Below are 25888 nucleotides of genomic sequence, written 5' to 3'. Positions count from 1 at the left end.
GCTGCTCTCCTGGGTAGCTCCGCCCAGTGGCGCTGCCAGCTCTCGCCGCCGTCTCCACCGCTCGCCAGGTCCCGGTCCCGGTCCCGGGTCGTCGCCGCTCTTACCGGCATCATGAACAAGAAGAAGAAGCCGTTCCTGGGCATGCCCGCGCCCCTGGGCTACGTGCCGGGGCTGGGCCGCGGGTGAGGCGCCGCCCTCTCTCCCTCGGTCCCCCGCGGGCCCGGCCGAGGCCTTCCCGGGCCCGGCCCCCTCTCGCCGCCCGCCAGGTCCCCCCTCGACACCCGGCCGCCCTCCTTGCCGGGCCCCAAGGCGCCCCCGGGCCCCGTTTCGTGCCTTGCTGGGTGCCTGTGCCCCTTCCATCCCCCTCCCATTGGGGCAGGCCGCGGGCCCCTTGCGGCCTATTCGGCTTTTCAAGTGTTATTGCTACGAGTTGGTTGGCGTCTGTTCTTTAGATGGGCGATTTTGTATTTAAATGCGGGCCTGGTACTGGGGATAAGGTCCTGGGCGCTTTAGATGCTGCTGGCTGGGAGGGGATGGTAACTCTGTGTGCGGGGACCCTGTTAAACGTCACCAGATCTGGGTGCGTTTGTGCTGGGAACAGCTAGAGGTGGGTTTTGGTGGCCCTTTGCTGCACGTGAGTGATGATTGTCTTCCATTGATTTGTTGGTGCCTTTACATTGGGGCGATTCTATTGACTTTGCCCTGGGAAATGCTGACCGGTTGCGTGTGGGGTTTCTGATGAGTCCAAGTCACCCAGATCCCCTCCCTGTAGTGCCCTATAACCTTTTTTTGGCTTTTTTAATGGGCCCCACTGAGACACAGTTTAGAAGGGAGAGCATCACTCAGTACAAGATGGATGGTAGAGCAGCAAGCCGGGTGATGGCGGTGTCTTTGTAGATAAAGTTCTCCCTATAAAAGGGCGGTTTTCCCCCCGGGCTTTATCAATGATAGGGATGGGGACTGGTTGATGCCATTCTTGTAAAAGAGTGATATTGTCATCTGTAAGTAATAATTTGGACAGAGCGCCTGTGTAACAAACCGGGGTTGCAGCGTGCTAAATAGCTGCTACTGGTTTATCAACACAGAGCCACAGGTTTCACCACCCGCTCGGATATTGGCCCTGCGCGTGATGCCAATGACCCCGTGGATGATCGTCATGCTCCGCCAGGGAAGAGAACTGTTGGGGATCAAATGAAAAAGAATCAGACGGCTGATGATGATGACGAAGATTTGAACGACACCAATTATGATGAGGTGATGAGATTTTCATCGTCCTGGAGATGTTTTTCCCCCAAGTGGGAGAGTAATCCTTTAGCTCCGTGCTCTCTTGCTGTGAAACCCCGTATTAGCTGAGGTTTCAAGGCCAGAATTTCCTGTAGTTTGGTAGCAGCACTTCCTTTTTTTCTTCTTTTTTTTTTTTTTAAATTGAGACACCATTATACATAATGGCGCAGTGCTTGCAGTTTTTTGTTGTGGTGTTGGTCCACGTATTGTGGTTTAATTATCTATTCAGAGCCCTGAGAGACTTAGGAAGAGATCCATAAATAAAAGATTAGTTTAAGTACTTTGGGGGATGTATTTTTTCATTCTGCACAAATGAAATCTAAGCTCTTGTGCTTTGACATATATTTGTCTTTATGTGGCCTGTGTAGTCTCTTGTGTTTAAATCCCACTTTCGTTAGTTAAATGTTGTTATTCTTTTTGTTTGCTTTCAGTAGTTTAAAAAAATAAAAGCGGTTAGTGGAAGAAAATGGCCTTTCTATACTGGGATCTCATTTATTGCTTAATAGAAGCAATTTTGAAAGAGAAGCAATCTTGAAGCAGTTTTGCTGTTGAAACAGTGTGGGAGAATAAACACTTGGGGTGGTAGAAGAAAGCTGCTTTTATTTAGGGATGTGTTAGTCTGATGCAATGTTGTTAGAAATAGCCTGCTCATGCATTTTCGTTGCTCTGGGTGACTGTTGGCTATAGCAGGAATATAACAGGAGCTTTAAACTGAGGATACTGCTTTTCTTTTCTTTTTCCCCTCTTTTTCTCTCTCTCCTAATTCTTAGTTCAATGGGTATGCTGGGAGCCTCTTCTCAAGTGGTCCCTATGAAAAAGACGATGAGGAAGCAGATGCTATTTATGCAGCTTTGGATAAGAGGATGGATGAACGCAGAAAAGAAAGAAGGTAGGATAAATTACAATGCTGGTGTGGACTGTTTTCCAGGTAGTTTGTATTTTAGAGTTTTTCTCCACCTCTTCCATTTTCCAGTTTAGATTTTGTCTATGTCTACTGGGTACGTTTTCAGATGCGTGTACAGCTTTTATTTATCTTACTGTCATACCTTTGACCCTGTGGCTCCCAGGTCTTAAGGATGATGGGTATTTTGCACAGCTTGCTCTGTGAGTTGATGTGGTTGAATTGCTTCACTGTAGTTAATTAACACTCACTGTAGTTCATTAAGATGACGTGGGGAGATGCCGAGTGACTGGTTTTGACACATCGCATACTGCACAGCACACAGGAAATTGTTAGAAAAGTCATGTAATGCAGGTGTCTCTAAACTGGTGTTATTTAACTTGTTAAAGTCACTACCTGGTCTACAAGTAAGAGGAAGTTAAAGAATGAAGTTCACTTGGTTGGAGATGTCTATTTTTACATTATAACATTGTCTTATTTGATAAGACATTTCTCTCACAATGTTGATAATATACGCTTGGAAAAAATGCCTTTCTTTAATGCCTTACCTCTGATCAAACACATTTTCCTACAATATCAACACTTTGTTTAAAGACTTGCTGAGTGTTACTTTGAGTATAACCTCACTACTCCTTTTCCTAAGGGAACAACGAGAAAAAGAGGAAATAGAAAAATACCGTATGGAGCGACCCAAAATTCAGCAGCAGTTCTCGGATTTGAAAGTAAGGAAAAAATGTCTGAAACGTGGCTTTTATCTTTATCATATGTGAGAGGTGGATTTGTGTTCTGCATTTCTTTGCCCAGATTTTATGTGTTAGCAGAAAAGTATGTCCTTATCCTCCAGATGAGAATTACTTTCTGTTGGAAAAGTAAGTAAATGAATACGAAGCTGGCAGCTAGTGGTGCAGAACCTCCTCTTGGTTTGAAGCTCTGTCAAGTACCGCAGTGTAATTTTCAGTCAGTTGCAGTTGCGCAGTTACAGACAGTATAACTGGTAGTCCTGTAAATCAGAGTGGTGATGGAATCTGCAGTAAGTGATAAAGTAACGCTGTCTCTACTGACAGCGGTGTTCAGAGTTGCACTCAGTTGATGGAAGTGGGTGTTTATAAGCTAATTTGTAGGGATATGGGAAAACACAGCGATTCTGCCTGTTGAGCCCTTTTCTTGTGGGTACAGAAGGTAGTGAAATTTATGCAAATTTTCATATTAGGCTTTTGTTTTGTGCTTTATTTGTGGCTTCGTGTCAGTTCTTGAGAAGGTGCTCCGCTTCTGTCTTTGAGGGACTGATAACTTGTTGGCATTGAAATAGTAGTTGAGCAGGATCTCCTGACTCTAAATCTTATTTAAATAAAATGTATTGTTTAAGCCATTGTCTAATGATTAGTAATAAACTACTCAATGCTGCAGGCGCTGAGATTAATCTGAATATTTGTGGCACTGAATTTAATAAAAAAAATTGATTTGGGATCTTAGTCTGGACTAAAACCAAATTCTAATTAAATGCATCTAATTCTTCTGTGCATTGGATTAGGAAAAAATCTGACCTTTGACCTTTAAGTGTTTAATTAGTCTTGAATTTTTTCAAGAAAAAAATCTATTAAGGAATTAGAACAGTTTAAAAGAAGAAATTTCTACAGCAAATAATGATGACAACTCCTGTTTGAATAGCGGAAGCTAGCAGAGGTCACAGAAGAAGAGTGGCTGAGTATTCCAGAAGTTGGTGATGCCAGGAACAAGCGTCAGAGGAATCCTCGTTACGAGAAGCTGACTCCTGTACCCGACAGCTTCTTTGCAAAGCATTTACAGTCAGGGGAGAATCACACTTCTGTGGACCCACGCCAAACGGTGAGTACGAAAGCAAACCTGATGAAGGTGTGATCCGTACTTTGTTAGTACGGATAACCCTCATTACAGATGAGGGTTAAACTGTGCATTCACTAGTGGCATTTGGAAAAAAGATACTTGACCAAAAAAGCCTGCCGTATTTTTTGAGTCTGTCAAAGGAATTGCTGGATGTGAAATTCCTGTGCTTCCTGGAGTCTTTCAGTGCATACCCATTGCCAGACAAAACTCAAGTACAGACAGGGAAAGATTGGTTCTCATGTTGAAAATGGAAGAAAGTGTTTCTTTGCCTTTTCTCTGGCTGTGGAATGGTGAGAATGAGTTTTGGTGAGCATAACCAACATCTGTTTCTGTTACAACAACATTTTGCAAAAATGGAACAGAAAATAACATTCAGTTTCACCTAATGGTTTGCTCAACCCTGGAGCAATTGTGTTAAAACTTATTTGCCTTACAGTCAACTGAAAATTAAGTAATTTAGGTTGTTGCTACGTGGCTGCAGGCTACTGTGGTCACGCAGTTACAGGAGAAGCTGACTGGCTATGAACCTGGCACCAGATGTCCGTGGGACTTCTTTGTGGATATTCTTGTTTAGATGCTTATGCTTGAATTTTTCACTTTCTTGTTACTTATTTCACTGGCTTGACTAAACTTGAGTAATTACCTACAGATTTGCAAAACCTGCATGAGAAACATTCTGTGATTCAGGGAAGCCACTGTTTCACAACTACCTGTGGGTTTTTGGCATCTCTGTCCTGTAGCCACTGGAGAGGAGCAGATCAGCCAACAGTCTGAATTATCTTTGAAATATCAGAAGAGATTTTAGGATTGTATTTCTCTTGCTCTTGTTTTTAGCAATTTGGTGGGTTGAATACTCCGTATCCAGGGGGCTTGAATACTCCATACCCAGGAGGAATGACACCAGGCTTAATGACACCTGGGACAGGCGAATTGGATATGAGGAAGATCGGCCAAGCCAGGAACACCTTGATGGATATGAGGCTAAGCCAGGTAAGGATGTTGGAAGGCGGGATCTGTCACAGGTATACGCGGGGTTGGTGTTGTGCCACTGTTTAAGACCTGGTTTTAGAAAAGTCTTTAATTCTCTTGGGTGTTAGAAGAAACAGCTCAGCTATGAAATAATTGTGTACTACTCCCTGAATCTCATGCCCTCTCCACTAATAGAATTTCCTGAGAAGTAACAGTTTGTCCCTGGAAGTCTTGGCCATTATGGGAGAACAGACTGCCCTGTTGTACCTGAGGTGGCCTTCAGGCAAACAGCACTGGTGATTTTACCGAGGGAAGTGTATCTTCTGTCCTGTGCAGGGGTGCAGGACAAATTGCTGAAAAATACTACTCTTAAATTGTTGTTGACTTCTGTACTTTTTCATTGATTTTCCTATCTAAACTGGTTTAAACTGGAAAGATGGGCTTTAGCTAGCAGGGCTGAAAGACCCTCTGGTGACTGAAAGCCGAGCTGCTTGTTTTCTGCATTTTCAGCGGTACTAAGTTGTTAACGTTAAGGCTGTGTATTTTAGAAGAGGAAAAAAGCTAATATGCAAGGCTTTGCATTTTCCTCCTTCCTTGATTTTGGTACCAGATGAATGTCTCGGATTCTTGCACAGCTGCAGTGTCTTTTCCAGTCTGTAATGTGTGCAGGTGGACTGTGGGGCTATGAATGCTCATTTCAACAGCGCTGACTTGACTTTCCCAGGTGTCGGACTCTGTGAGTGGCCAGACTGTAGTGGACCCGAAAGGATATCTGACAGACTTGAATTCGATGATTCCCACGCATGGAGGAGATATCAAGTAAGTTTAAGAAGGATTAACTGATTTATCCTCTTAGTAATGGCTGTGATCCTGCATATAAATGGAAATCTGTCTGAGCGGGTGGCTTTCAGCTGGCATTTAATTTGTAAAAGATGCTAGGTGAGTTTTTGAGGATGAATTCTTTTAACACGAGATCTGGTATAGCCTTCCAGCTGATGTACTTAGCATCTGACCTGGATGCATCAATTGTGGGGATTGTTTCTGTCCTGTCCCTGAGCTAACACGCCAGAGTGACGGCAGTGTGTGGCTGCCTGCCAGCCAGGAAACAACCTGGTTAATTGTAGCTGTGTACTGCTAATTTAGGCTTGATTGACAACCTCTGAAAACCTCTTTAGCCTGAAGGTTGACACTTGTTTTATAAAGAATTGCCGTTTAAGTCAAAGCAACATATGCAAATGTCAATGCTAATACTTTACTTAAATCAACACTTGTGCTTATAAGCTTCCAACTGCAAGTGCCCAGCTTTAATTCCTAAAAATCTTACTTACACACTTAACCAGTGTTCACTGTGATCTTGCTGCGTTAGTGTGTATTTGCGAGCTTGTTTTGATAATATGTAATTTGTGTCGCCAGTATGGAAACATTTGAGGCTACAGTTACTGTGAATCTGAGTGTGGCTGTGAAGAACTGACTGTACTTCTGGTTCAGGAGAATTGTTTGCTTATGTGCTGAAAATTTTCCTGCCTGTCTTTCCTCCTCCTTTAGTGATATCAAGAAAGCCCGTTTGCTCCTGAAATCTGTACGAGAGACCAATCCTCATCATCCGCCAGCCTGGATAGCATCAGCCCGACTGGAGGAGGTCACTGGCAAACTCCAAGTGGCTCGAAACCTCATCATGAAAGGAACGGAGATGTGCCCCAAGGTCAGAATTACTTTGCTTCCCTGCTGATCCTTGCAGGCCAGTAGGAAAAGGTTGTGGTTATGAGCACCATCATCTCTCTATTAAGCTTGTATCAGGCTATTTCTGATACAGCTTCACTGTCTTCAGTGTTAAAAAACATATTTAGCTAGAACTTCTAATTTTAAATTCTTGTTTCGATGTAAAGGAAGATTGTTTCTTTTTCATGACAGAGTGAAGATGTTTGGTTAGAAGCTGCTCGGCTTCAGCCTGGGGATACAGCCAAAGCTGTGGTGGCCCAAGCTGTCCGCCACCTTCCGCAGTCTGTCCGAATTTATATAAGAGCAGCAGAGCTGGAGACAGACATCCGTGCAAAGAAACGCGTCCTTAGGAAAGGTGAGAGCTTCTGCAAGGTCAGGAAACAAAGTCTGAGTCTCCCTCTGTATTGCATTGTAAGTTGTTTAAGATGTTTCCAGAAGCTTAAAGGCTTTTTTTGCATCTTTGGTGGAGATATGGTTATTAATAATGTGTGCCTTAACGATGGAACTCGCTGCTCTTGAGGCAAAGAGTAGAGTTGTTGAAGTATTTGTAAAATATCCTTCAGTGGAAAGCTGCTGTTACTGAGTGATTGCAAAATGACATTTCAGTAATGAAAACCAATTCCAACTTCATCAAAGTGAGATAGGTAGATGAAAGCAATTAAAAAATGATGCTCTAAGGAGAAAGGGTGCTGTAACTGTCACCTTGTGATACATCTTGGAAAACATACTGGACTTTGTGTTTGAGTTCCAACTTGTCTGTAACCTGGTAGAGGCCACAGTGATTCTTGGTGGAGGAGCGTTAGAGGCCTTGGGGTTCTCATATCGTTGAGCCTGGTGGGCCTTGGGGTTTGCTTTACTGTAGCCAGTTCTGTGGTTTTGGCAAACAGCTTTTCTCTGTGGTGCTTAACTGAAACCTTACGTCTTCTGTCGTATTGCACTTGGAGGTTTTCCTCTTCTGTGGAATTACTGTCTTTTCCAAACTGATCTCTTTAACAGCAGTTTGTTGTGTTGTCCTGAACCCAGGTCTTCTTCGCAGGTTCATAGTATTAATTGTTTGATGACTTCAGTTACTGTGCTTGTATCAGTAGAGATTAGATCCTTCATGACTATTGAATTGTATTAGTTATATCTCCTGACTTTCGTCTAACAGGGAAAAGGGTCTGGATTTAATACCCTTACTAAATCGTTGTGAAGCAGCCTGCAGTATTGAGTGGCTTGGCTTCAAAGGAAGTAAATTGCCTCCTACCTCTTACTATTGCATGTAAAATTGCACATTTCTGGTGAAACGATCTCTTGCTACATATGGACGAAAGGCACTTAAAGATTCCTGGCAGTTTGAAGTTGTAAGAGTTCAGATATTAACTATTCAGTAGCTTTTTTGATTTTCATTGGCTAAGCAGTGCGGCATGCTGTGAAGTGTCACTCCTGTGACACTGTGTGTCCTTCTCAAGAACTGTAATAGATGCTGAACAGAAAAACACTTTTACATGAGCAGAAATAGCTTTCTGAGTCCAGCTCAGGTAGGAGAGCATCTTGTGCGAAAGCAATGACTTAGGCATTAAGTGCTGAGTTTTGCTTTAAGCATTGTATTTGTGAAGAGAAAAACATCTTGCTTCAGTTTTTGGAACCACCTACTTAATCTCTAATACAAAGCTGTTAATGATAAATTGTGTTCCAGTCCACTCTCTTTCCAATTTCTTCCTGTTAAGAGCTTCACAGTGCTTCTCTGCTACCTAGGGAACATCAGCAATGTGATGCTTGGAGCTGCTTGTATATACAACCTTAAGTTATGTGACAGTTTAACCTATTATTTCTCCTCAAATAAAAAAGACTGACTGCCAGGTAACATCACTGCAGCGTGAGCTTTCGTAATGTATTTCTCTCGTCTGTTGGCTGTGGACATTCCTACCACCCAGCAGAACCTCTGCAGTTTTTAAAGCCTCTCTCTGACTGGAGAGCGCCAGCAAGCCGGGTGCTTAAAATGCATCTTGAGGTGTAAAAATCAAATGCTGTATCTATGAAAACACGTTCTGTCCTGCTGAGTGATGCTTTCGGCTCTTGCAGGCTGATATTATTCACTTAAATTCTTTAGAAAAATCTCCTGCTGCTGCAGACTCGAGGAGAAACGGCTAATGCCCGAATCCTCAGTGTACGCTACTTTTAAGTGCTCTGTGTATTTCTGTAGGGCTGGGATGCGTTCTGCAGCTGCGGCTCAGCACTGTGCCTCTGCCCTTGCAGGAATGCTAAGGGAACAGCCTTGCCTAGAAGCCTAGCTAGTTTCAAAGTAGATTTAGGTGCCTCTTCCCACCCGTTTCTATGGTCCTGCAATTACGCTTGCTTTATCAAAGATGAATGTGCTCAGTACTGTAACATGTTTGTGTTCAATCACCATAGAAGCAATGAAACTGCTGCTGCAATGCAGCTAATACGAGTAATCTGTGGTGTAAGTTGTAGTGACAAAAGGCTAAAAAAACCCCCCACTTTAGTTTCTCAATGTCCCTTTAAGATACAAGGTTGTGAGAGACAGACTGAGAAAAGGTTTTTTAGATTTTCATGTTTCAGGCAGCACATGTAGGACAGTCTGCAGAGAATGCAGTTTCTACCAGCAGTAGGTGACTCTTGGGCAAGGTTAAGGAAGCCTCAAAGACTCTTAATTAGATGGAGCCCATATTGGATTGCTGAAAGAACACTGTGGGTTTAGTGGCTTAGGGCGTTAGTGTCAGCGATACCTTTAAGCTTTTAGGAATCCTCCTGGTTTATTTTTGCATAGTGGGCCAATAACTTTTTGGGAAGCTAAACTGGGATCCATTAAACTGTCAGGAGATGGCTTCAGGACAACTAAATTGTGAAGGGACAGTTTCACCATCTAAGGAACAAGGTTGTGTTATTAGTGTTGAAGATGCTCCTTTTTTTATGAAGGGAGGCCCAGTGTGATTAGGTGACTCAAGTTTGAGGATCCTACGTATGCTCATTTGCTGAGACCGGAGGCTTTGTTCAGGTAGCTGTTTTACTGAAGAGGATGCAATTACAGCTTGTACAGGGAAAAAGCCCTTGGCTTTCCAAAACCTGTTTCCAATTAAAATTATTAAGTAAGTTTTTTTTATCTTCTGATTTTCAGTTCTCATTAATATAAGTACAGTTCCCTTCCTTCTCTCTTTCAGGAAATTTCACCTGTAATAGGACACAGCCTTTAATATATCATCTTTAAAAAATACAGTTCTCTTTGGCAAACTACTTTGTCGTCATTGACATCATTGTTTTGCCTCTCTAGCCCTTGAGCATGTTCCCAATTCAGTGCGTTTGTGGAAAGCAGCCGTGGAGTTAGAAGAACCTGAGGATGCCAGGATCATGCTGAGTCGGGCTGTGGAGTGCTGTCCGACTAGCGTTGAAGTAAGTTTTTAAAAAGTAAAATAAAGGAACCCCCCCCACACCACTTTAGGTTGGCAGTAGAGCTTTGAAAACAAAAGGCGGGGTGAGTGCAGTGTGAGTTCTCTGCCACATGCTTTTTGCCACAATGAGAAGGGTGTGATGAGTAGTGGACTGTGCTTTTTTTTTTTTTTTTCCTCCAGAGTTAATTGTCTGGTGGTCATTATATGCCTCATTTTCCTGTGTAATTGTTAGGTTAGTTATGCCAGTGTACTGCTGGGCCTGCTGTAGCCAATTAACTGTGTTAACGTTCATGTTTTGTGCCTCGACAATTGTGAAAACAAGCATACGTATGGCCCGGGGAATCTAAAACAAAGTTGCTTGTTTCTGAAATGCTGAATCAGAGTGTTATATTCAGCTGTTTAAGAGGTGATGTGAACAGAAGACATGAGTGCAGCAGCCCAGCAAACAGAGATGATATCTTAAAATGATTAGGACTGAGCTTTAAGGACGGTAGTAGACTCTGTTTCTACTATTTCTTCATCAGCATTCTGCAGCCTGCTCATACAACTTGAGGACAATTGCCAATCAGTAGCAAGCAGCATAAAGCTGCTTATCTCTTTGGGCCGACACCGCCATACGGCGGCGTTGTCATCTCCTTGTTCTAATCTAAAATACATCTTTTGTTGCCCCGCAGCTGTGGCTTGCGCTGGCAAGGCTGGAGACATATGAGAATGCTCGTAAAGTCCTTAACAAAGCCCGTGAGAATATTCCGACGGATCGTCACATCTGGATTACTGCTGCCAAACTGGAGGAAGCCAATGGAAACACCCAGATGGTGGAGAAAATCATTGACAGAGCCATCACATCTCTTAGGGCTAACGGTGTGGAAATCAACAGAGAGCAATGGATACAGGTATTTGCTTGATCTTGGTTAGAGCCCCAGGTGAACTCTTCTGTTTTGACGCGAGATACTGTAGGATAGAGTGATTTTGCACAAGGCCTATCAGTGGAGATCCCCATGAAAAATACAAGGGGTGAGACTAAAAAGCTGAGGAGAGCCAAGGCCGCAATTAGGTGATACTCTGGGGTAGCACTGCCTGTGTTGAGCTGAGGAATGTCTGATTTACTTCTGTCTTGGAAGATAACCAGCTTCAAGTTGAAGCAGCTGCTGCCTTAAGTAAGACAGAGGCTTTATGCCTCCAGTGAAGGATTTATGTATTTTTGCATATGTCTCTTTTGGCTTACAAGGTATCTCTTTGCCAAAGAAGTCTCTGTCAGATAGTGGTGTAAGAAGTCAATACAAATATTGCATATGCAGCAGGCAGGAAATCCTCTCTTCGTCCTTTATTGGCTTGTAGTCCTGAGGCTGTGCAAAGTGTTCACAGCTGACAGGTGGAACTGTGTTGTACAGTGACATTTACAAAACACGGTCTGCACGGGTTCATCTGAGGCTGTCGTGTATTTTTGATGTTCTGTACTAGAAAAGTTACAAAATGTTGTAGGGGTTTCCAGTCTTCTGATCACGTTCAAAAGCTCTGGTACATGCGCTTTTTGAGTTAGTAAGACACTTCAACGACTGTTACCATGTAAATGGCTTGATGTCCAGGTTAAAAATAACCTCTTTCCTCCTGAATATGTACTGTGCTTTGTTTAAGTGTAAATCTTTAAACCAGTTTGCTACTAAAATCACTTAGAGTGGATCAAGGAAGCAAAATGTTCTTGGCACACGTCTTAAAAGTATCGATAATGAACAAAGTATTGAATATTAAACAGATATCCTTGTTTACATCTAAAAGAATTACAGCTTTCTTTACAGCAGTAAAACAACTAAAGGTTAATTTCAACTTCTGTTTAAAAAGCCACCACCACAGCCTCGGCATCATTGTCTTCTCGAGTTCCTTTTCAGTACTACGACTGTTCCATTTCTGTTATCTGATCAGAGGCCTTTTTAACAAGTTTAAGCAAGACACGCTTGGCTTTCCGAAAGCTTTGTATGTCACAAACCTCCACTTTTCCATATATGCTCTGGTGAGAGCGCCTTTGCACCTTTAACTTAACGCCAGTTGAGGGTGTATTCATTTAAATTCAGTTATTGCTTAGCCCTTATTGAGACTTAAGAATCGACCCAAAGCTGAAAGAAGATCAGTAGTTTTGATGTTACAATTCTTCCTTCTCAAATACTTGCAGTTTTTTATGGCCAGGTCCCTGCTTGGTCCAGCCCAGGGCAGGTCAGCGGAGCCGTGAGAGGAGACTTTTCAGGCCGGGAAGGTCACGCGTTGTCACACTTATCCTTTTCAGTGGATGCAGTTGACGGGCTCTGTTTCTTAACCGGTTTCTGATTGATTCTGTGTACAACTATAGCACCGTCCCTGTGGGTGTGGGCTCACCAGTTAGTGTCAGGATATGTTTGAGTAATAAGATATTTTTAACATGGCAGTGACCCACAAAGTCTCTGTGTTTGCACATGAGGAGTTGCTGTTGCAGAATCTTAACTTCCCGTGCTGATTCCTCAAAATGAGCAGGGCATTACTCTTGTTTCCAGGATGCTGAGGAATGTGATAAAGCTGGAAGTGTGGCCACATGCCAGGCAATCATGCGAGCTGTGATTGGGATTGGGATTGAGGAAGAAGATCGGAAACATACCTGGATGGAAGATGCAGACAGTGTATGTCCAGCTGTGATGCTATTTTTCGTTTTGTTTTATTAATTGGGGGAAATTGAGCTGGAGTCCAGGAAATGACATATTTTATCAGTGAAAGTTGATGTGATTCCCACAACATTTGCCTGCATTTGGCCAGTCTTGGGTGGTTATTGTAGAACTTTTTTCACATTTGAATTTTTAATAAGCAAGACGTTGGTGTTGTGATAGGTTGTTTGCTGGGGTTTTTGTTTTGGTTTTTTTTTATGTGTGTGTTATCGACGGACTGAGGGTCTGGTTAAAGGAACTGGGAGTTGAGTTTCAAGGTGTAAACGTTGTAGCTCAACAGTTAATGTAAGACTGGACAAGGGAGTGGGTAAAAGTTTTACCAGGCTTTCTTTGCTTTAGGGGAGTAGTTTGAACATGCATTAAAAACTAAATTATAATTCAGCGTGAGAAATGTCCACTTCACTGGCCTTGAATTGGGCTTACAGCAGTTGGGGGGGGCGGGGGAGGCGGGTGCTGTGGAGCATATAGTTTTGCCTGTTAAAAAAAAAAAAATGAAGCGCAAACATGAGAGCCTTTACAATGCCTTCCTAATGTTTCAAGCTGGCCTGTGTGTGTCAGTCCCAGTGAAAGGCCAGTGATACTTGTGCTCTGATAGAGGGACGCTTGAAAATTTTCCTCCCTCCTTCCTTTTAAAAAGCTGATAGTAACTATTCTGTTATATATAATGCCCCAGTTCGTGTATTACTCTGAGTTACTGATTTCTGTGTTGAGTTATGCGTGTGTCGTTCCTTCTTGCGCTTGATTTCGGTGCAGTCCTAAAGTGACTTAGTTCTGACCTGTTTTTCCTTAGTGTGTTGCTCATAATGCTCTGGAGTGTGCTCGAGCAATTTATGCTTATGCCTTGCAAGTTTTCCCGAGCAAGAAGAGTGTGTGGCTGCGAGCAGCGTACTTTGAAAAGAACCACGGAACGAGGTATGTGTGCTGCATAATCCTTGGGTTGGAGGGATTCGTCCTTGTTACAGGGTGGTCGATTTGGGGAGATAGAAAAGCTACAAGATGAGCTCTGAAGTGTTGCGTTGCACGTGCAGAGTTAGTTCAGCTGGTGGAAACTCGCTGGCATTGCTTGCGGGTCTGACCTTCTTTGTTATTGTTGCGGTCAGAACATCTTTGGGTTTTATGAAGTCATAAAAAGTTCTTTTGCAATAGGGGTCACTTGGTAAAAATAGCTATGGATAAGAATAGGCAAGGTAGGAACAGTCATCCTTAAGAAGGCATTTCTAGAAAAAACTGGGAATACAAATCAGCTAGAAATACAGTGTGTGTTTTTGTTTAGTTTTCATAGGTAAACTACTTCATTGCTGAAGCTGTCCAAGCATCTCTGGCATTTTCTGATTAAACATACTGTGAATGTGTATCACTATTAAGATTGGCGTTATGCTGTCACAGTTCAGGCCTCTTATTTTGAAGTTTATTCATAAAGCTTTACACGCCTGAAACTTTTTGCCCAAAGTTTAGAATAAAGTAAACAGTCTATACAATAGAGCACTTATATACGTGGAATCATCCTTATTAAAGCCAACAAGGCTATAGTGTGGAAGTGACTGCAGATGCTGAGTTCAGCTTCATTCAAGCCTTTTTTTTAATAAGTATGGTTTTTGGTTTTGATATTATTCTTCCATGTTTCCCAGTGGTGGCTGGCTTTTAAACCCCTTGTTCTACCTGAAAAGTATATTTTCTAGAGGAGGAAAAAAGAATATTTCAATAAGATCAAGCCAACTTCATCTAATAATTCTGAAAAACTTCCTGTCTCAGTTTCTACTAAGGTTTGTTAAGAAGAATGGCTTTTTCCAAGACAAACGAGCTGTTTGTGTGCAGGGTCTTTCCGCAGAGGCTATCAAACAAAGGTGTCTGAACAATGAGCCGTTTGTGGAGTGCTGATTTCAGAACCCTTGTGAAAAAAGACCCCACCCTTTTCTTGTTATGAGACAACTTATCAGGGTTTACAACGTTGGACTTTGCCACAATATTTATAACATTGAGTGATAGTGGAAATGGTGCGAGAGCTCGCCTTTGGCAGTATTCTGAGTGATTGTAACTTGCTCTTTCTTGTCTCAGAGAATCCTTGGAGGCTCTTTTGCAGAGAGCTGTTGCTCACTGTCCCAAAGCAGAAGTGCTCTGGCTCATGGGAGCCAAATCGAAGTGGCTGGCAGGAGATGTGCCAGCAGCCAGAAGCATTTTGGCCCTGGCTTTCCAGGTGGGTATATCAGATGTGTGTGAAGGTGTTAAGTATGGCTGGTGAAGAATACAGAGTAGGCTTTTTCTGGCAACACCTGATCCCTGCTGCCTTTCAAAAGGATGGGGGCTTCCGCTAGTCTGTCTTTTGTGGCAAAATGTTCTCCTGTAAAAAAAAAAATAGCAGCAGCTGGAAGCAAGGTGTATTACTGCTCTTTTAGTAGTACTACACCAGGTTCTGAGTTTGCAAACCAGTAATTTTGCTACCATGGCTCCCACCGAGCCCAGTCATGGATCAGAATCCCCTTGTGTTGGGTCATCTGTCTCCTCAGTAAAAAGGGTAGTGGTCTGCCCTAATTAATGAGGTTACTGCGTTACCTCTGGCTTGGAGCAAACCCACTAATCCACAGGAAAATGAAGGGAATTGTCTGCTGGATGCTGATAGAAAGGTGGGCACAGTAGTACAGTTCTAGCACTGGGAATGAGGCTTAAAAGCTAAGTGATAGCAAAATCAAATGACAGGTCCTGAGACGGAAGGTAAAAGATATTTACTTCTTAAATATGTTCTTGGTGCTTTTTGTTACTGTCCTGAAGACTACTTGACATGGTTGCCACTGGAATGACTTTTATTGGAGGCGTGTTCACAGACCTCAGTTGGGAATTCAAGCTTCGGGTTGTTTTTTTTTTTTTTTTGCTCGGGGATAATAAAATGAGGGTCTCATTGTGGCAGACCCTATGATCTTCTCAGTATTTAAACTGGAAGTTCAGAAGATCAAGCATTAATGCTTTTCAACAATTGAGAAGCATCCAACTTCTAAACTGGCATATATCTTTGTGTTGCGCATCTGTTTTGGAGAATTTCTATAAACTTCAAAGGTCAAAGAAGATTGGGAGGAGCTTGAACTGAAAAAAAAAAAATCCTAGTGTGGATTGACAAAGCTCTGATTTCAATTTTAATCTGGATCAAACGAAGGATTAAATCTGCTGTTGATTCACTGTATGCATTTGTCTGTCATTTTATGTTCTTGCAGGCCAACCCCAACAGCGAGGAGATCTGGCTGGCTGCCGTGAAGCTTGAGTCAGAAAACAATGAGTATGAAAGAGCGAGGAGGCTGCTGGCAAAAGCCCGCAGCAGTGCCCCCACTGCAAGGGTAAGGATGTGTGAAGGGTGGAGAGGCTGAGACCTCTCTTGGCCACGGGGGAGTTGAGGCGGAAGGAGGAGTTCCTTCAGTTCTGCGGCCTGAGTGATTGACCCGATGGCTCCCTGCCATTGCCTTTTGTAGGCATGTGGCCGCTTTGCTGCAGCGCTTCTCCAGCGAATTGCGACACAAAATCACGGCATGATGGGAAAAAAAAGGCTAGGATCAAGTGAAGGGCTTCAGTTTTTTTTACACAAATGGCAAAAGTCAGGAAATTCCCAGTTTACAGCTGTTTGTATAATGTTCATGTTGCATAAAAGCATGTCTTGGAAAAAAGAGAGAGAAAATACTTTCACAGAAGACTCACTCATTCTTGCTGTGCTAAAGACAGCTCTGGTGGAGTTTGTTGTTTAAAGTTACACTCTTGTGTTTATCTCTAGAGTTACTTCTGGTATGATAAACTTTGTCGATTTTCCGCTGGTCATACAAAACTATTTTAACTTGTCCAAGTAGAAGAAAAGTGAGTTTGGTTTACCCCCGCCTCCCAGTTTGCGCTTCATCCTAGATCTTTTCATCTGGCCTCTTCCTCTTTTGTCAGTCTCTCCAGCTGTCAGCTGGGGCTGGAGCTCTGGTCTCAGCCGTGGTGCCTCTCTTGTGAAGTCATGGTGGGGGGAGTTTGGGAATGGGGAGGACAGGGATCAGAGGGTAGTGAAACAGCCCTCAGTCTAGAATGCATTTCTCCCAGCTGTAACTTTCATGTGTAGCCAAAAGAAGGGCATTTGGGAGTTGAAAGGTATATGTACCAGTTTGTAATTAGCAGGACAACACTTGCAACTTGTAGCCGTAAATAAGAATAGGTAGTCTTGGTAGCTTGGATCTGAGGAGGTTGGATTGTGCTGATGAAGCAGGCTCAAGTTTGTCGGTTGGTTGTGCTTTTAAAGCTGTGCTCTTTGTACAAACGTTATACAAATGTCAACTCTATGCTAATAGGTGAGATACAGGTTGTTCACACTGTTCTGCTCCTATAATACTCGCATTTACCATTCTCATTGTTGTCTGTTCCCACTGTTGTTCAACCCTGGTATTTATTTATTTATTATTTTACTTCAAACTGTAGCAAATCAGTAACATTCCAATGAGTGTGTGAAAGTGGGAACGCTCTGCATTGGTGGACTGATGGTTTTTCAATGCCTGCCGGCGATAAACAGCTCTGTTTTGTTCTCAGGTCTTCATGAAGTCTGTGAAGTTAGAGTGGGTGCTTGGGAACATTGCTGCAGCCCAGGAGCTTTGTGAGGAAGCCCTGAAGCACTACGAGGACTTCCCCAAACTGTGGATGATGAAGGGACAAATCGAGGAACAAAAGGAGCTTGTAGAGAAGGCACGGGAGGCTTATAATCAAGGGGTAAGATATACCTTATTGCAAGCTTGCTTTGTGCCTCTGGCGTGGTGTCTGTTTTTGAATCAAAATGGAGAGAGCTGTGCCCCAGACTAACCGGAGAGGTGATTTCTGTTCTCTCTGGCATTGGTTAAAACAACAACAAAACAACAAAAAAGAAAAAGCAAGAATTTCTCTTACCAGTATCCACGTGGAAAATTGAGAGAGTTTGCTGCATGCTTGATTCCTCACTGGTAGGAAATAAGTCATTGCACAATGATTCTCTAAGATCTGTAAAGACTAAAAGCAGAACTCTTAAAAGCCTCCTAACGAGCTCTTAGATACACACCGTAAAAGGAGGTGGCCTACAGAGCACTCGTGTCTCTTTTAAATGGGTAGTAGGTGTCCTTGGGTATGAATGCTGCAGAAACTCAGCCATGAAAATAATATGGAGGCAGGTTTCTGCCAGTGTCACTATCTGTCACTATCCTAATGACTTCCCAGGCTTCAAAGGCAGTCTGTTCCCTGCACACTCTGTTGCTGAGGCTTGGGTGTGTATAAGAGCCCCCCGTCTCCAGATGGAGCACAAATTATTAAGGGAGGCGTGTTCTTTCTCTTGCTACTGGGATAGCTCAGTCGTACTTGATGTACCCGACTGTTGTGGATAGAGGAGAAACTTGACTTCTGTCTGTGCTGTAAGACTTAACTAGGAGAAATTTGAGCGGTGTAATCAACTTTCTTGTAAACTCTCCAGGAGGATGTTTGGGTTTCTGTAAGGGTTATAAGATTTTTTTTTAACTTTTTTTTTCAAATCTACATATTACTGCACTTTTTTTAAATATTTTTTTTTAAACAGTTGAAAAAATGCCCCCATTCCATACCCCTGTGGCTTTTGCTGTCCAGGCTGGAGGAGAAAGTTGGGCAGTTGACTAGAGCAAGAGCCATCTTGGAAAAGTCTCGCCTAAAGAATCCAAAGAATCCGGATCTCTGGTGAGTTGTGTAGAGGTGAACTGAATTTGGGCTACAAAGCCAATGCATCTTCTCAGCCATTTGAGCCTGGAAGATATGACCATGCCCAGCCCAGAGTTTCTTCTGGACTAACAACTTTTTCTGAATAACAGAAATGCTTTGGTGATCCTGGCTAGTATGTAGCCACTCTAAGGAGCTGGGGACTCGTTATTTCTTTATTGATAATTGCAGTACACAGATCATGAAACCCCAGGGATCTTTCATTTCTGTTATAGTCCCTTTCTTAGATTGTTTTTGACCTAGGCCGTTATAGAATAAAGATTATGTCTATTTTTAGACAGAGAGGAATGGGAGAATGTCAGTCACCTTCACATATTCAGAGTATGGGTAGATGTTTGCAATTTCCAGTGACCTTCATGTGACTTGCTGTTTGTTTTTGCATAATGAATGTGTCGTCATAAATATCATCACTGAGTCTCTTCCTTACCAGGTTAGAGTCTGTGCGATTGGAGTACAGAGCTGGGCTAAAGAATATTGCAAATACTCTGATGGCCAAGGCATTGCAAGAATGCCCCAATTCAGGTGAGACGGCACTCAATTCTATCTTAAACATGGTTGTTTTGCCCAGTTGATAAAGGCACATCTTTTTCCAAGATGTCCTTTCTGGCCAGGTCTCAAAATAGGACATTTTGGAGATGTGTCAGTCATCCTTCTGCGAATGAAATATTGAAGGTTTCTGTTAATAATCCCAGTTGCTTTGTGCTGTCTTGCACCAGGGAGCTCACAGGTTGGTGTTCGTTCCATTCACTGCAGTATCCGGTATATTATTGGGTCTGTGGTCCACAGTTTGTTCCCAGGTTTCCTGGGAAAGCACTTTGGATGTGGGTGGCTTTTCTCTGAAGCTGGTAGAAGTCTGCCAAGGTTTAAAATTGAAGAAAGATTCTCGAGTGTTTGTAGTTAGGAAGTTCAGTGGAAAAAGAATGGATTTTTCCCTGTCTCATTGGAGTAGACCTGGCTCAGAGGAGACTTCCCATTGTTGGTTTGCCTGCACTGGTTGCACTACTAACTGTGTGCTTAATAGCTTGTGCTGGCAGCAAATTTCAGTTGCAGTCATGATTAGGGGATCGTGTACCATAAACGTTTTGTCCTGGGTTTTGATTATTTTAAGTCATTTAAAAAAAGGCAAATAGGTTGTATAATGTAAGTCAATTGGTTCTAACCAGCAGTGGAAACATTTGCCTCTTGGGATTGGAGGAGAAGGCACATAACGCTTCCCCGTTTTTTGGCAGAATTGCGGGAAGACTTAATTATTTAAACATGTTGACATCTTCGGAGAGAAGATGTCACAAAACTACAAAATGCGGTAGTCTACTGCAAGGCAAGCCTTTTTAGCTCGCCTTCAGGCTAGGTTTTGAAAGGTGTTTAATTGGCGGCAGCTGAAGTTCCAGTGAAATAATTGGGAATTAAGTGACTTTTACGACATGATAAACTCATTGCAAACTGTTCACCATGCGGGTGGGTCAACAAAGCAATACCACCCAAATCCCACTTTGTTTTGTGAATGACCTAATGCTTAATGAGTGTTTGCCACCACAGGCTTTTTACAGAATCTGCCTGTTGCTATGGAAATGGGGAGCAGGAGCTCGGTTTTTGTTTAAATAAAATTGCTTCCGACTCTATCTGAAAACTCTGCAAACCGGAATAAAAGCCTGCAGGAATTCATTTGTTGGACACCTACAGTCATGTAAACCAGAGACTTGTGTCCATCGATTGCTGAATTGATTCCCGGTTGCTTATGGCTGTTGTAAAAAGCTGCACAAAGTAGAATTGAAATATAATGGTGTTTGTGTCCTCGGCAGGCCTGAAAATAGAGGCCTGAAAAATGTGGTTTGACCCTATATATAACGAGCAAGAAGAGGAGAGTTCTTCTACAGTCTGTCACTGCAATCATCAAAGCTTGTGTATGTTCCTGTGGTGCAGTTTATGGGAAGCGAGAACACTTTGATAGAGTCCTGGCAGGCACGAGCTTTCAGGCTTTATTTTGAAGTGATCAGCAGGTATGGTTGGCTGACATGAGAAACTGAAGATTTCATGCTCCTCTGAGCATATTTCCTTTCTTGCTTTTGGCAGTGAAAGGAACTAGGGATTAAACCCAGCTTTCCTGGACCTTCTCTGTCCTTCATCGTGTGTGTGGAGAGCCAGCATCAATAAGACCATGGTGCTCTCTGGCACCCTTGAAACTGCTTCCAAAGGGTGTACTTTACACCTTCTGTGATTTCTTCTGCCAGTGCAGTTTCCCATTCAGACAAATGATATCGTCGGCTTTTGAAATGCTGCGTTGCCCTCCCCTGTTCCACTGCTTGCTATGTCTCCTCTGAAAGGCATGAGCCTACACCGGCGTAGGGAGGGCTGAAGCTGCAGGAGGGTTATGGTACACAGATGTTCAGAACTGAAGGTCCAGCGTGGTGTAAATGATAGCTAAAAATTCAGAGTACTGAAGGGGAAATATCCATGCAGAAAAAGTGATCTGGGATGAGGTTGGGGCATGAATAACCACCGGGGTGGGGGCCGCAGTGCTGCTTGCGTTAAGAGAGCACTGGTCTGCTGACAGGGTGGGGAGGGTTAATCTCGGAAATAACACTAAACAATCTTCCTACTTGACTTGATTAAGGAATCCTGTGGTCAGAGGCAATTTTCCTTGAAGCGCGACCGCAACGAAAGACCAAGAGTGTGGATGCTCTCAAGAAGTGTGAACATGACCCACATGTCCTGTTGGCTGTGGCCAAGTGAGTTCCTGTGCTTGATGTAGTAAAAATACCCGTGTCTGTGTGTGGTGCATCCACGATGAAACATTGTGCTCAAGCATGACCATATGATTCCGGCTGCGGCAGCTCTAATAAGCCTCAAAGCAAGGAACAGCTCTCAAGCTGTCTCCTAGTAACTGTGCAAATCTGCTGCTCTCCCTTGATTCAAAGCAGGGGATGTCAACCTGCCCTCAAGCTGTTCTGGTGGGCCTGGGACTGCGGCACAGACAACAAACAATACACTCACACAGAGTCCTTTGCCAGTGCTGGGTATCAGCACTCTGAAAATTGCTGTCTTTGTGTCCCTTCAAAGGGATTTCAGTGTGCTTTCAAATGAACCAGGCTTAGTTAAGTTTTATAGGATATGGTTGAAGGACTTGTGAAAACAGGGACAATTTTACTGGTTATTTTTCCATCTTTATGTGGCTGACTGTGTATTCTTCGTATTTTTTCTCTACCCTAGATTCTGTCAGATATTTTTTTAATCCTGAGCTAAATTCTGTGCTGTTATAGCCTTCTCCCTTCCTGAATTTCTGCTATGTCGGTTTTCTTCAGTTGTGGCCCTTCCTGGAATGCAGACTACCAGTCATACTGGAGTTTGCTTCTCTGAAATGGGAAGATAGTCTACTAGGAATTGTCTTCATGTCCAGATTAAATTGTGAGGCTTCCAGTGATGAAAAACCGTGATTAGAATTGACTCACGCCGTATCCTTTCAGATCTGATGTGCGAACGGCTCTACAGCAGTCGTGATTGGAACAAACGTACTTTTCCTTTGTGAATATCAGAAGAGGTTAATGCAGGAAGCATGTTGCCCAAACAGTTGCCCAATTCTTTCACAACTCTTTTTTATAAGCCAAAGAAAACTGTAGGATACACTCCAGTGACTGCAATGCTGGGTTCTGCCAGATAATGACAGCTGACTTGTTCAGCTTTAGCAGCAAGTGAGAAAAATGTTAACTTTTGCTTTATGGAAACTGCTTCCAAGCCCCTTCTGGTGCAACCTCCGACAGTTTAGCAGTTAATCCAAATTCAAACAGCTTCCACCTCCCATCACGACTTGCATGTAGGTAGTGTAATACCGTAGCGTCACACATGTGTGAAAAACTTTTGTTAAATATGTTGCTGAAAATGGCCACTACTTGCAGGTGTTAAGCCTCTGCTATCATTGTTCGTGCTCTTTTAAATCACAGTTTATTTAACACGGAACAACCAAGAGTATTATAGGGCTTAAAAACAATCACATAAGCTGTATAATTTTATGGCTGGCTAAGCTCTTTATGAGCGATGGCTGGCTGACTTGATAAAGACCTTACTAGCGCAAATGAACTCTTTAATGCAAAGGAGTGAAACCAAGAGACTTATTGACTCAGCTGGTTAATTACTGGGGAGAAATTTCAGAATTTGCGAGGACCTTTGTGAAATGGCAGCAGTCGGGCTGGGTGCCAGGCTGGGGTTTGAGCGCGGGAGCTTAGATGCTCGCCTTTCTTCGTCAAGGGGAGCTGACAAGATAGGTCTGCTCTGCTGGAGCACGCTTGGTCCATGTGTGACCGCACACAACCGCGGCTTCAGGAATGTGCATGCAATTTGCAGCTTTTAGAAGTTATTTAATTGCTGGGTACTAAACCGGACTTGAAATATTAAGAAATTGGAGGAGAGGAAATAGATGTAGGCATGTGATCCTGTCTCTGTCTGCACCAAATCTGGAACAACAAAATTAAGCAATTGAGTTAGCAAAGATTGAGCTCAGGGAGGCAAAGATGGAGCTCAGGGAGTAATACTTCCCTCCTCGGGAGCGTCTGTCTCTTCCTGGGGCTGACTTAACGTGCTTCACTTGGGAGAGTGACGAGGATGTGGTGGATAATCTCTTCACTCCTCTCATGTCTCTTCCCTTCCTAGGGGAAGGACAGTAAGCAGATGCCTACGAAATCTGCTCTTTCCTTCTTGGGAGAGCAAAAAATTGAAGTATCTCTAGAGCCTTTAAGTTGGAGTGCTTGCTGATTGCCGTGTTCCTCTAAAGAGAGGCTATTTGTTGATTCGCTTTCACTTTTCTCAACAGGCTATTCTGGAGCGAACGTAAAATAACCAAGGCCCGAGAATGGTTCCACCGAACGGTGAAGATAGACTCTGACCTTGGGGATGCCTGGGCTTTCTTTTATAAATTTGAGCTGCAGCACGGCACAGAGGTGAGTGTGTGCCTGGGAACAGGGAGCTGGGGAAGGCAGCAGGAATTCCTGGCCGTTGCTGGTTACCCAGTCCCAGGGATTGCTGCAGCGCTGGGCTGAGCCTGCTGCCGCCGCCTGTGTGGCTCACAGCTGAGGCTACGGCTGTCACGCCTGGTCACGAATGAGCATGAACAGGCCTGTGTGGTGGTTTTTAAAAGGCTCTGTCATTAGCTGAGCTGTCTTTCAGGCTGCTTTGCTGTCCACAGTCACGCTAGTTTGTGCAAAAAATTGATGAAATCAATCTTCCTTCTGTAAAATGCAAGCTTTCTCCTAGGAGATTTTCCTGTAATTGTGATGCTGGGTTTGTGTAACTAGTCCCGTTTCTTCACAAGTGTCAAGTACAGGTTGCACGTGAACGCAGCCAGAGGAACAGTCTGTTCTAATCTCTTACGGCGGTTTTTACTGCCTGATATTACTGAAATGATGGGAGTGTTTATCTTCTGACTTCAGAGAGACCTCTCACTTGATGGATCTCTTGCAGGTGGTAATGCGAAGGAATTTTCTGCTGCAATTTCTCTGGTGTAGCCAAAACTTGCTTGACTGTAATTCGGCTGGATTGTTCAGCAAGGCAGGAGAGTTGCTGTCACTGAATTTTGACACAGGCTTTCATACTGCCTTCAAAAAACCAAAACAAAAAAACCCACCGTCAGCTTTGGAAGAGTGTTTGGATCAGGGAGGGGATTGTTAAATTTTTCTCTCTGTGCGGGAACAAACCAGGGCATTAAGAGACTTACAAACTGTCGTTTCTCTTCCTCGTAGGAACAACAAGAAGAGGTGAGGAAGCGCTGTGAGAATGCTGAACCTCGCCACGGAGAGCTCTGGTGTGATGTCTCCAAGGACATAGAGAACTGGCAGAAAAAGATCGGAGAGATTCTCGTGCTTGTGGCAGCCAAGCTTAAAAATACCTTCTAGAGTATGCTGGCTTCAGCTGCGTTAGTCATCTCTGTAGGACCTGTCTGCTTACCTGCTTTCGGTGCATTCGCCCTTATGGTGACACGGATTTTGGAGGACAGGAGATCGGTGGCAATATGAAAGATCTTTCTTCCAAAACAAAAAGCCGCATCCTTCTCTTCCCTGTGATAGTGCCCTTGGCTCCCACAACGCGGTCATCAGCTTCTGCGGCACATCTCAGCGCTGTTGCTGGTGTCACGCAGGAGAGACGAGGAGCCTTGTGAGGCTCCCTTGGCATTGTGATTTTGATGCCTGAGTCTCCCCCATAAATACAAACTTTGATTAGTGCTTGTACGGATTCTGACATTTAGCAGTTCCTCTGGTTTCTTCCCTAGCATGCATTCCCCTCCTGTCCCTCTTGGTGCAGTTTCTTTAGTGTTTGGCCCATCTGATGCTGGTTTGGTGTCGGCAAGTCTGGTTTGTTGCTGTTTGAATCCCCTGAATGTGGAGTTGTGCTGGGGGAAGGCGGCAGCCGAGGGGAAGGGCTGGGCTTGGCCCCTCTTTTTTCAGTTTTTTGCCACAAGCCTGGCTGAGCTCGGTCTCCTCTGCTGGCAAGCTGCAGCGCGACTCAGGAGTGTTCCTCCAACCTGAAGCAGATGGAGCATTTTGTGAAATTCAAGAGCATATTTTTAGAGACCTTTTCCTCAATTTTTTAAATGTATATAGTATAACTTTATTCTTTAGGTGTCTGATTTCGTTAAGCGCGTTAAGCACAGTGGTATTTTAAAGTAAGAAGGCAAAATCCAGCAATCCCTGAAGGCCTATTTGAAGAAACAACCTTTGTTCAGAGCCGTTGAGAGAATGTGCACTTTTACAGTGACAGCTGCCTTCAGTTGGGATGTTTGGGATGACTCTCTTCAAGTGCAGATGGAAAAAAGGAAGTTCTTGAGAGGAAAAGCTTTGTGTTTGGGACCCTTTGTAAGCTGTCTTCAATTTTCTACACTTGTAACCTGTATTAGTTTGACCCCTAAAAACCTGACTTTCTTGTGATCGTTGAATGAAAAGCTGTAATGTCTTACTTGTTAGGATATAGCAAAAGCACCCAGGCCTCTGTTTGTGTGTTTTATAATGTATTTAGTTGGCGGAGAAAACCCCTTATCACTTTGTTTGGATGATATGTATAAAATACAGCTTGGTTGGTTTTTTTTTTTTTGTTCCCTGACCTTCTCTTTGAATGTGGTCTTGCCCTTTGACTGGGAAGAGTGGGTCTGATAGCAGAAACCTTTGAATTTATCAGGCTCCCGCCACGCTGGGAATGTTTCTGCCAGCGGTGGTTACACCGCGTCGTGCCACTTGCCAGAAAGGATGAGAAGCCTGTTTTTAAGCACTGAAGTTGAAACGGTTGGTCTTGAAGCAAGAAAAGCCTGTTTTTCTTTGGGTTTATAACGGAAACTCTTGTGTTTTCTCTTGAATAGCTGGTGAAAGCGTATGAAGCTGCGTTTT

The 25888-nt window shown here is 43.5% G+C and overlaps 1 protein-coding gene across 1 annotated transcript; it reads left to right on the top strand.

Moving 5' to 3' along the window:
* Positions 1 to 2: 2 nt before the first annotated feature.
* On the top strand, positions 3 to 25593 carry PRPF6 (pre-mRNA processing factor 6). The gene is made up of 21 exons (XM_063349950.1): positions 3 to 182; positions 1086 to 1254; positions 2055 to 2173; positions 2829 to 2907; positions 3854 to 4030; positions 4883 to 5038; positions 5742 to 5836; positions 6563 to 6719; positions 6929 to 7091; positions 10008 to 10126; positions 10800 to 11018; positions 12648 to 12770; positions 13603 to 13724; positions 14868 to 15006; positions 16016 to 16135; positions 17349 to 17525; positions 18355 to 18488; positions 18958 to 19049; positions 21139 to 21253; positions 23329 to 23455; positions 24254 to 25593. Exons 1-21 carry the CDS (start codon positions 112 to 114, stop codon positions 24404 to 24406), a joined length of 2826 nt encoding a protein of 941 aa, XP_063206020.1. The 5' UTR covers positions 3 to 111; the 3' UTR covers positions 24407 to 25593.
* Positions 25594 to 25888: the final 295 nt, after the last annotated feature.

The sequence above is a fragment of the Chroicocephalus ridibundus genome, chromosome 12, assembly GCF_963924245.1.
Source record: "Chroicocephalus ridibundus chromosome 12, bChrRid1.1, whole genome shotgun sequence".
NCBI lineage: Eukaryota > Metazoa > Chordata > Aves > Charadriiformes > Laridae > Chroicocephalus > Chroicocephalus ridibundus.
The sequence above is the reverse complement of the archived record's forward strand: the minus strand, read 5'-3'. Positions and strand labels throughout refer to the sequence as shown.